This window comes from Coenobita brevimanus, chromosome 107 (assembly GCF_032717465.1).
Source record: "Coenobita brevimanus isolate Jiangsu-jjx chromosome 107, ASM3271746v2, whole genome shotgun sequence".
In the NCBI taxonomy this organism is placed as follows: Eukaryota; Metazoa; Arthropoda; class Malacostraca; order Decapoda; family Coenobitidae; genus Coenobita; species Coenobita brevimanus.
In genome coordinates, this window is record NC_137060.1 from 22,852,999 (window position 1) to 22,865,556 (window position 12,558).

Genomic DNA, 12,558 nt, shown 5'->3' on the forward strand with positions numbered 1-12,558 from the left:
AGGTGAGTATGGAAGTTAAGAAGTCACTGCATGATAGTATTGTGATCCCTACCCTGACGTATGGAAGCGAGGCATGGACCTTGCAAGAGGGGAACAAGTCAAGAGAGCAGTGGAAATGAGTTACTTGAGAGGAGCATGTGGAGTGACGTGGAGGGACAGGTTGACGAATGAAGAAGTGAAGGAATGCTGTGGGGTGGATGTGGATGTGGTTGAGAAGATTAGGAGAAATACACTGAGGTGGTTTGGACATGTGAAGAGAATGGAGAATGAAAGACTGACTAAGACGGTGTATGTAGGTGAGGTGGAGGGAGGGAGAGGGAAAGGTAGACCGAGGATGAGGTGGAGGGATGGAGCTGAGAGGTATATGAGGGAGGGGGGGGGTGAGTTGGGGGGAGGGTAGTCAAATGGTGGGTGACAGAGCGACTTGGAGGCGTTTTGTCTGCGGCCACCCTTTGCGGGATTAGGGTGTCGGGCTATAGATAGATAGATAGATGTTATGTGCAGAAGCTGTTCCCAATGGGTGTCTAGGGTGACTTACTAGAGTATGTGCCATGGGTCTTGTATTTACTGTAGCCATATCATGTGCAGGAACTGTTCCCAATGGGTGTCAAGGGTTACTTATAACATGGATTTACTACAGGGCATGTGCAGTGGATCTTGTACTTACCGTGGCCATATCATGTGCAGGAGCTGTTCCCAATGGGTGTCTAGAGCAGGGACAGCACGCTTATGGCACAACAGGCGGTATTGGTGGATCAAATGCACACACAGGTACAGTGCAATTGAGTCATAACAACCCATCACCACACCACACACCTCTTTCTGCAATGCAAGCAACTCTGTAACGTACACTTTATATACTCCACCCTACATATCTCCTTCTGAAATACATACAGTTAAATAATATATGCTTTATATATTCAATCCTACATACCTCTTCTGAAATATACAATTAAATAATGTGTACTTTATATACTCTATCCAACAATTCTCATCTGATATCATCATTAATCATCATCATCCAGACCTCCTTTCCTATCCCAGGGCAGTGTGAGGCGTAGCAATGTCCAGACAGCCTAAGTTTCCCCAGTTCAATGGGCCATGCATCCATTCACTCATCATTCAAGTCCATGGAATCCTGGCTCCATCAGACGGGCCCAAAAAAATTTCGCAAAGTTCTGTAGCTTCACATATAACTATCCAACAGAGTCATTCTGGACGCTGTCACATTAAAAAGGGGTGCCAAACCCCTGGTTATGTACTTCTCTGTACAAAAGTCATCCAGCCAGCTAGGTTTCTTGTCAGTCCCTTAGTCTCACCAACTTCCATACCTTTATTCCTTACACACTCATCCACCATATCCCTCTACCTTCTTCTTGGCCTACCTCGCCTTCTCCCTCCTTCAAATTCACTCAGATATACCTTTTACATCTATCTATTGTTATCTATTCTCTCCACATGACCATACCATCTCAGTACACTCTCTTCGATTCTGGTGTCTACAGACTTCCTCGCTCCACATCTTTCACAAATCACAATATTCCGTATCTTATCCACTCTCTGTACTCCACATACATTCCTCAGCAGTTCCATCTCCACTGTTCTTACTCTTGACTTTTCATTTTCATGCACATCCATAGTCTCACATCCATGTGTTAAAGTTGGCACTAACACTCCTTCATGTAAGCCTTCCGCAGCTGCAACACTCAAGCCAGTTTTTAACCAAGGCCTTCATAGCACCAGCTACTTTCCTTCCTTGTGTCACTCTACTTTCCACTCCTTTTGCACATTTTCCTCTCTTTTCTATCACTCTGCCCCGGTATTTGAACTTTCTCATCAATTCCAGCCTCTCTCCATTCACTGTAACATCACAGTGGAAGTCACCTTCTCTCTCAATAACCATCACTTTATTCTTTTCTACATTTACTCTCAGGGCACAACGCTCACAGACATCTACAAAATTCTGCATTAGTCTACGAAGCTCTTGTCTGGTGTTTGCAAGTAGCACTGGATCATCAGCATACAACAAATTTGAGATATTCCATCCATCACCAATGCCATTCCTCTCTACATTACTCGGTATTTACTTCTCTCATCATGCCATCCGTATGTATATTGGACAACCATGGGGACATCACAAAATCTTGTGGCGCACCCACACTGATAGTGAACCATTCATTTAGAGGCCCATTTACCGTTATGCATGCCTCACTACCATCATAAAAACTCTTGACGGCACTTAGCAGCTTACCATCTACACCGTACATACACAAAACCTTCCACAATCCTTCTCTGGCTACTTTATCATATACTTTTTCCAGGTCCATAAATGCCTTAAACACCTTATAGTCCTTCTCACATGTCCTCTCCGCTATCTGTCTTACTGCAAACATTTGATCCACATATCCTCTGTCACTCCTAAAGCCACCCTGTTCATCACTAACTAAGGCTTCTGATATCTCTCTTACTTTCTCTATAATAATTCTTCCATATACCTTCCCTACCACACTCAGTTGACTTATGCCACGATAATTCTTGCACTCACTTCACTCACCTTTGTTTTTGTACAGGGGTACAATCACTGCCTTTTTCCACACTAATGGCAGAGTTGCACTCATCCATGCCTTCTTACATATCTCCAACAAGCATTTCATTCTGCTCTCTCCACTACACTTATCTCTGCATTCATCTCATCATCCCCAGCTGCTTCCCTGTTTTTCAGTCGCTTCACAGTGTTCTTCACCTCTGCGAGTGTCACGTTTCCTGGCACTGCATCACACTCCCAAAGCCAATCATAACAGTCACTTTGCTCTCTCCATTCCCATTCATCAAACTTTCACAATATTCTTCCCATCTTGTCCTTATTTCATCCCCATGGGTTAATACTCTGCCACTTACATCCTTCACACTTTCACATTTCCTTCCACTGTCACTTCTACATTTCTGCACCTCTTTCCAGAATAACTTCCTATGTTCACAGCAATTTGCATTCATTTTTTTTTCGTTAGATCATCATTTACCTCCTCCTTTTTCCTCTTCACTATTCTCTTGGTGTGCTTCTTGATCTCAATATATTCATTTCTTATTTCAATGAACCCCTGCACTGTATCCATTCTAGTCACTTCTTCCTCTTTTCCTCCACTGCTTTCTTAACCTCTTCATCCCACCATGCTGTACTGTACCTGTCTTCTTTGTTGTTACTCTTGTCACACCACACACTGCTTCAGCATTCCTACCAATGCAATCCCTATATACATTCTAAAGCAGTTTAAATCCATTTAATTCCAATTCGCTGACTCTAACTCCTCTCCTACTTTGGCCCTGTATTTATCTGCCATTTCTTTGATCCTCAGCTTCTCGACTTTCAGACAATCTCCCTGACAGCTCCCCTCTCTCTTGGTTCACCTCACTCCTCTCAGCATGATCCTGCATACCACAATCATATGATCTGACAAACCTCCACATCTTCCTCTCACTTCCCTCGTTTCAGCAACACTACCTAGAATCGATTCCTCTACGAGCACGTTATCAATCAGGCTCCTTTCAATATGATCTCCATTCCCTCCATACCATGTACACTTATGTGGAACTTTGTGTTTAAAGTAAGACTTACAAATCCACAACCTCCTTTCCTGGCACATGTCCTTCAGTCGCTTTCCATTATCATTCTCTTCTGGTACTCCATTATTACCCATTATATCATTCACAAGACCACTTCCTACTCTATCATTCATATCACCCATTACAATCACTTTATATCTCTTGGGTATTTCTCCAATTACTTCATCCAGCTCCTCCCAAAACCTGCCTTTCTCTGTCTCACTCCTGTCCTCACACGGTGCATGTGCTACAATCACTGCCACTTCTACTTTTTCAGACTTGAACTTGGCATACATACATCTTGAGCTGACACATTTGTAATCTCTCATTCCACTCTGCCACACCTCATTCATCAACAAAAGAACTCCTTCCTTGCATCATCCTTGCCCATTCATGCCCGACCTTATACACTTTACACCCTCCCACTCCTCCATTTCACACCCCTTCATCTTAGTTTCACACAACGCCATCACGACACATCTCGCACTCTTGAACACATTCACCACTTCCACCATCTCACATTCCACATGGTCATGCAAATCCGTCAATTTGGTTGAGGTCCTGGGCAGCTATTGGGCCCACCAAGGCTCTCCGAAACGTTTGCCATAATTTAGTGATTTTGGATGGGGGTATCTGGGGGACACTCAACCCTGCCAGAAACCTCAGTTATATGGTTACCACCCAGCATAGTAAATGGTTTCCTGGGTACTGGAAACCACTTGGCTTGCCATTCAGCATAGAGATCATAAGGCAACGCTACACTGAGTGAGTGGATGATGGGTGCCCCCACCTATACATAGATTTTAATAACGTACACTTTATAGATTCCATCCCACATATCTCTTCTGAAACATACAATTAAATAATGTACACTTTATATACTCAATCCTACATATCTCTTTCTGAAATACATCTACCTATCCATCTATTGCCAGACGCCTCAATCCCGTTTGGGGTGGCCACAAACAAATCGCCTCCACGTCGCTCTGTCCCCTGCCATTTCACTGCCCTGCTCCCAATTCACACCCCCCTCTCTCATATACCTCTCCATCCCATCCTTCTATCTCATCCTCAGCCTCCCCCTCCCTCTTCCCCCCTCCACCTCACTCACATACACTCTCCTCATCAGTCTCTCACCCTCCATCCTCTCCACATGGCCGAACCACCTCAGTGTGTTTCTCATAACGCTTCCTATCACATCCACATCAACACCACAACGCTCCTTTATATCCTCATTCGTCAGCCTGTCTCTCCATGTGAATCCACAGGCTCCTCTTAAATAACTCATTTCCACTGCTCTCACTCTTGACTTGTGTCCTTCCAACAACGTCCAAGCTTCACTTCCGTACGTTAGAGTTGGTATCACAATACTGCCATGTAGTAACTTTTTCACTTCCATGCTCACTTCCCTGTTTCTTATCACTGCTTTCAAAGAACCAGCAACCTTTCTTCCCTGCTGTACCCTTTCAAGCACTTCACCCTCCAAACCTCCATCCTTACTCATCACACTACCCAAGTACTTAAACGTACTCACATTTTCCAATTCCTCACCATCCAACCTCGCTGTACATTCACTGACTTCACCTCTCTCAAAGACCATCACTTTACTCTTCCCTACATTCACCTTTAGATTCCGTTTCTTACACACTCTCCCAAACTCATTCACCAAGCCTTGCAGCTCCCCTTCGTCTTCGCTCAACAACACAGTATCATCTGCAAACAACAGTACAGGGAGTTTCCAAACACTATCCTCTCTCACTAGGGTCACTCCAACATCCACTACCCTACCTTGTATCTCTTTTATTACCCCATCCAAGTAAAAACTGAACAACCATGGAGACATGACACATCCCTGTTTCAGCCCAACCTTCAAATATAAAAATTCACTTAGTTCACCATCCACATGCACTGCAGTCTTAGCACCATCATACATACTCTTCACAGCATTCAACAACTTCCCATCTACTCCATATATTCTTAATACTTTCCACAATCCTTGTCTATCCACCCTGTCATATGCTTTCTCCAAATCCATGAAAGCCCCATACAACTTCTTTCCCTTCTCTAGAAACATTTCCACTAAAGATCTAAGAATGAATATCTGATCTACACAACCTCTTCCCTTCCTAAAGCCTCACTGTTCATCTCCAACTAATTCCTCTGTTCTTTCTCTAACTCTGTCAATAAGTATCCTACCATACACTTTTCCTATTATACTAAGAAGACAAGCTCCTATTATTACAACACGCTTCTCTTTCCCCTTTTCTTTTGTACAAGGGGATAATTATACCTGACTTCCAATCCCCTGGGACTCTACCTTCCTCCCAGGCCAATCTGCACATCTTCCACATCCATTCTACTACTATCTCTCCCCCATGCTTCAGCATTTCACCACACACTGCATCAATTCCTGGGGCTTTCCCCAATTTAACTTTCTTCATTGCTTCCACAACTTCTATCCTACTGATTTCTTCCTGTCATCTCGCCTCCCTCCTTCTCCCAGCCATTCTCCAGCCACTTATACTCGCATTACTTCCATCCTCTATGTTCAACAATTCCTTAAAGTGTTATCTCCATATGCTCACTTTTTCTCCCTTCTCCACTAGTAATCTTCATTTTTATCTTTCACTCCCCTGCTAACCTCACTTCCACCCTGTCTTACTCTCTTCACCTCTTTCCAGAACATTTTCTTACAGTCCCTCCATTTTACACTCAAATGCCTTCCAAATTCCTCATCCACTCTCTTCTTACTCTCTCTTACTAATCTTTTCACCTCTCTCTTTCTTTCTACATATAACTCTCTCTTCCGCCTCTCAACTTCTTCCACGCCCCTATTTCTCATCCATTCATTGTATGCTTTCTTCTTTTGTGCCACAGCCTGTCTCACCTCTTCAGTCCACCATCCTGTTCCTTGCACCCACCTCTGTCTTCTCTTCCTCTCACACACCACATCACATGCTGCACATATTTCTTCTGTGAATATCTTGCACACACCTTCCACGTCCCCCATCTGCTCCAATTCATATTTGCCCAATCGTTCCTCTACTGCTCTCTTATACTTTGCCTTTTTCTCATCCTCTTGTAACCTTTCCACTCTCCTTGCAACTACTCCTTCCTCTTGTCTTTCCCTTCTTTTATTTCTCCGTCTTACTTGGATCCTAATTCTGGCCACCACCAAGTAGTGGTCAGAAAGTCTACTCCCCCAACCTCTATAAGCTCTTGCATCCATTACATATCTTTGCATCCTTTCATCCACACACACATAATCAATCATTGCCTTCCTTTCATTCAGTTCACCACCCACCCTCCTCATCACTCGCCATGTATACCTGTGGATCATTTTATGCCTGAAGAGGGTATTGGCTATCACCAACCCTCTCCCAGCACAAATGTCCACTAATGCACTGCCATTCTCATCTATCTCAGCAGGCACACCCCACTCACCAGCTATTCCATCCACCTTCACATTCCCTACTTTACCATTCATATTACCGATCAAAAACACTCATTCCTTCCAAACTTTTCCATGCACACTTCCACATTTGTCCAGAACTCTTCTCTCACTCTGCTTGCACGATCTTGCGTTGGCGCATACACACACACAATTGCCCACATTTGTATTCCAACTTTCAACTTTATCCACACAATCCTAGACCCAACTGATCCATACTGTCTTATGCTCTTCTTCCATCTTTTACTCAGAACTATACATACAGTTAAATAATGCACACTTTATATACTCCATCCCACATACCACTTTCTGAAATACAGGTATATCTCAACTTACGAGCACTCAAGATCCAAGCATTTCAAATATGCGAACACAAAAAAAAATACTGAAAATTTCACAGGTACGAATGTAACGTTGAAAAACTATCTGAGCTTGTAGCGGTCAGTTGCAACCACTTTTGAATGTGGCAGGTGACAGTAGTTGCGAGGTGGGTCGCTAGGCAGCAGTGTGGGTGTTAGGGGCTAACCTGCCACCTTTTGTTTTTGTTTTGTTCACATGGAGGAGAGATGATCACTGCTCATTATGCTTTTACTATTTTCACTCCATTTAATATGGCTGATGAATGCAATCGTGTTGGGTGGTGACGTGCCATCTCTATGGAACAAAAGCTTGAAATAATAAAGCATGTTGAACGGAGTGAAAGAATTAGTGCAGTGGCAGATTCATTTGGGAAGAACAGATCAACTGAGGGGACAACTGTTAAGGATAAGAAGCATGTTCTTAAGCATGTGAAGGGTGCTGTGTGCTCTCTCCTCACCTGCATCTTCCAATTAACTCCACTCCTCCATCTGCCTCCTCTCACTTCCTGCAAGTCCTGCTATGTCTGCCGTCAAGTGAGCTACAGTAATATTTATAAAATAACTCTGTTATAGCTTATGTCCGATGTATATTTACAAGTAACGAAACAAAATGAAATGCTTGCCACATCCACATCTTCCCAGGAGGCAAACGTTCCATTATCTTTCGTCAGTTGTAAATAGGCATCGGACAATAGCAGGAACAGAGCTGTGTTTTATACTGTATGTTTTTCTTGTGTATATCTTGTGTTAATTTATGAATTTATATTTCATTATACAGTATAAACTGCTTATGAACATTTAAAACCCTACTGACACACCAGTGAACAGTACAGTGTTTTTTATGTTGTACATGTAGTACTGTAAGAGATTTTCATTTTGCGAACAAAATCAACTTGCAAATGGCATCTTGGAACCAATTATGTTCTTAAGTTGAAGTATGCCTGTACCGTAAACCCTCAATATAACGACCAATTTGGTACCAGACCCTTGATGTTACAGCCAAAACTTAGCTAAAGCTAGACACTATGCTGTTCAGTAATTTCTCAGGCGTTGTGGCTTTTACCACACAAAGATTGTTAAACACAGAATGTTGTTTGGCCATACACTCGTACACAATAACATACAGCTAGGTCTAAATGGCTCTTTTTCTCAATAAATGCTCTATTTACTAACTTATGTTTATTCTTAGTTTTCAGGAAGCAATTGCACTGCAAATAAAGACTGCTGGGAAGCCTACAGTCACGTGGTGTGACAAATGAACATATTACAGCATGTTCATTTGTCATGCCACCTTGGCAGGTGTTTCACACATGTCCATCCTTTTACTGAACAAAATTTGTTAAAGGAACACAATGTTCGGCCACCTCAAAGTGGTCATTAACCCGCCCCATCCCGACGTTTTTGGACCTTTTTTTTTTTTTTTTTGGCTCAAACATCCGCTTTTGGTGAGAAACATCGAAAATTCATAGAGAAATCGCTCACCTGAGGTTTAAAATACCGGATTTAGGTACAAGTACTTCCTTACCTGACTGGGTTTTCTAACAGGCTGGCACCAAAGAAAACGAGTTCTATGGGAGGGTAACTATTTTATCCACTCATAAACAGTATTTTTTTTTTTTTTACTTGGTACGAATTTATATGTAGTACAAGAGTATATTGGTTTTCAAACAGTAATATAGGCATTATAAGCATTGTTTCACTCACTAACTCATCACCATTCATGACCTTTTTTTTCCCACATTACCTGATCATCATTTCTGACTGTTTCTTCCTCTAATGCTATGTAAACTTTGTCCTCCACATTGTCATTGATTGAGGAATCACTCTGGCCCTGAATGTCTTTATTGGCCAGGTCACTGGTAACAGGTGAATTGCCGAGACAATGGCGTGCAGGGGGGGGGGAGGTTATGCGGTGTAAGGCATTGTTTCTGCTTGGCATCTTGTAGAGGAATAGAGGAAGGTGTCCCGTGTATACGTGCCAAAAATCACTCGCGAAATCACTCGCGAAAATTGAAAATTGTGCAAATTAGGGACCTTGCAATGTTGCCGCGTTAATTCATATCACCGGGACGGCGCGAGTTAAAACTGAAATTTGTTAAAAGAGGGTTCAGTATATTGAGGGTTTATTGTGCACATTCATTCTTTCATTCATTATCTAATCCAGTGTTGCCCCATAGAAGCATGGAAGCCTGGGGCTAGGAAAATTGGTAAGATGAGGGTGACCAGCCTCACTCATCCCTGAGTGGCATTATGTGAGCAATAAACCCCAATCACCTACACCAGCTTAATCCGACTGGAGTGCCTTAATTACCCAATAAACCACCAGGTGCCATAATTTGGTTATATGGTTACCACCTGGCATAGTAAATGGTTTCCTGGTGGACAGGAAACCATTTGGCTTGTCAGTTAGTGTGAAGTTGCGCAAAGACAGAAGGATGATGAAACAATAAAAGAAAAAAAGACAGAAAAGGAAGGAAGCAAAGAAGGAAGGAAGACAGGAAAGGGCATGCACCTGAGAGCAGAACTATATCAAGCTTCTTGTAGTGTGCTTTTTAGACTTGTTATACATATATCAGACTTGTGGACGAGCTGTTGTTATACGTGAGTAGTTTTGTAAGTAGATAATCTTTGTTCCCTTTTTGTCATGCAATGACAGGAGAGGTAAAGATTAGTATGGGACTATTTTTATTTGTCTTGGAAATATTAACAAAGTCTCTCACACACGAGTGAAGTATAGAGTCCCGCGAGCTACCTCCCTGTCTCACTCTCTCTCTCCCTCTCTATCTTGCCCATGTTGCTAGCCTCCTTCTCTCTACTACCTGTCGGTTCTATGGCCTGTCTCCTTCTGAGCTGAAATTCCTACATTCTCGTGTAACAGGGGTCGTGTCACGTGTGCTCTACTTTCGTGGAAGCTTCTAGAGTACTGTATGTCTGTGTGTATGTACTGCTTCCTGTGCACAATCAACATTCCTTCACTTGAAGAGTTGTAAGCTAATTTCCCATTCCCACACCTTGTCTAGTGCTCTGTCTATCTATCCATCATGCTTTATGTTACGATTTGTATTTATAATATGGAGTCCTGACATCGCTTGGTCACGCCAAAGGCGGTCCTCCGACAGCAATCATCCTTGACATATGCTAATCTATTGATATATAATATTCTTCTTCTTCACTCTTAATACATAATATTGATTATAATATTCATGGTAATATTGCAGTGATCCAGTAATATTAAATTCTAAGCAAGTTGTAAACATAATTGAATAAATGCACTACAGTTAAATTGATTGTATAACATATTGTAAAATGTGTATGTATAACAGACAGTGGTGGGCAGCCCAAACGAAGAAGGACCTTGCGCAAGCGCAAAGCGCAATCCACAGTTCATTACCTTGCGCAAGCGCAAATGCACAATCTGGCAAATATTTAGTTTGCGCAATGTCGCAAAGCGCAAGTGCAAACCATTTGCATATATTTTTGGGAATTACTGAAAAATATTGAGATATTTAAATAAAACAGCATAACTACTTCTATCTATCTATCTATCTATAGCCCGACGCCCTAATCCAGCAAAGGGTGGCCGCAGACAAAACGCCTCCAAGTCGCTCTGTCACCCACCATCCGACTACCCTCCCCCCAACTCACCCCCCCCTCCCTCATATACCTCTCAACTCCATCCCTCCACCTCATCCTCGGTCTACCTCTCCCTCTCCCTCCCCCCACCTCACCCACATACACCCTCTTAGTCAGTCTTTCATTCTCCATTCTCTCCACATGTCCAAACCACCTCAGTGTATTTCTCCTAATCTTCTCAACCACATCCACATTCACCCCACAGCGTTCCTTCACTTCTTCATTCGTCAACCTGTCCCTCCACGTCAATCCACATGCTCCTCTCAAGTAACTCATTTCCACTGCTCTCACTCTTGACTTGTTCCCCTCTTGTAAGGTCCATGCCTCGCTTCCATACGTCAGGGTAGGGATCACAATACTATCATGCAGTGACTTCTTAACTTCCATACTCACCTCCCTATTTCTCATCACTGCTCTCAGTGTACCAACAACCTTCCTTCCCTCCTGTACCCTTTCACGCACTTCATCCCCCAAAGTTCCATCCTTACTCATCACACTACCCAAGTACTTGAATGCACTCACATTCTCCATATCCTCACCATCCAACTTCACTGCACACTCTGTGACTTCATTCCTCTCAAACACCATAACTTTACTTTTGTTTACATTAACTTTCAGATTCCTCCTCCTACACACTGTCCCAAATTCATTCACCAAACCTTGCAACTCCCATTCATCTTCACTCAACAGCACTGTATCATCAGCAAACAGCAACACCGGAAGCTTCTAAATCTCACCCTCATTCATTAGAGCCACCCCCACATCCACTGCCCTACCCTGCACCTCCTTTACAACCCCATCCATATATATATTAAACAGCCATGGAGACATCACACAACCCTGTTTCAGTCCCACAATGAGGTCAAAGAACTCACTCACCTCACCATCCATTCGCACCGTAGCCCTAGCTCCCTCGTACATACTCTTCACAGCACTCAACAATTTCCCCTCCACTCCATATATTCTTAATACCTTCCACATACCTTGCCTATCTATTCTGTCATAAGCTTTCTCCAAGTCCATGAAGGCAGCATACACTTTCCTTCCCTTCTCTAGATACTTCTCCACTAAACATCTTAGAACAAATATCTGATCTACACACTCTTTTCCCTTCCTAAATCCCCCTTGTTCTTCTCCAACTAGCTCCTCTGTCATATGCCTAACCCTATCAATGAGTATTCTACCATATATTTTACCAGTCACACCAAGTAGGCAAACACCCCTATGGCCACCACATACCCCCCTCTCTCCCCTTCCCCTGTATAAAGGAACAATTATACCTGATTTCCAGTCCTTTGGAACCCTTCCCAGTTCCCAAGCCAATCTACACAACCTCCATATCCACTCCACAACAATCTCACCCCCATCCCTCAGCATTTCACCACACACTCCATCAATTCCTGGGGCCCTTCCCAACTTAATATTCTTCATCGCTTCCACCACTTCCGCCCTACAGATCTCTTCCTCCCTCCTCTCATCCCTTCTTCTCCCAGCCATTCCCCAGCCACTTATACT

At 43.1% G+C, this 12,558-nt stretch overlaps 1 protein-coding gene across 1 annotated transcript in view; it reads right to left on the bottom strand.

Annotated features, from left to right (window-relative positions):
* The window catches only part of LOC145416720 (vacuolar protein sorting-associated protein 52 homolog), a 117,521-nt gene that overhangs the window by 75,711 nt on the left and 29,252 nt on the right, over positions 1–12,558 (bottom strand). Inside the window, exon 4 of the mRNA XM_080285650.1 lies at positions 668–822. Within this exon, the coding sequence (XP_080141776.1) occupies positions 668–822 (155 nt within the window). The remainder of the gene's footprint in view (positions 1–667; positions 823–12,558) is intronic.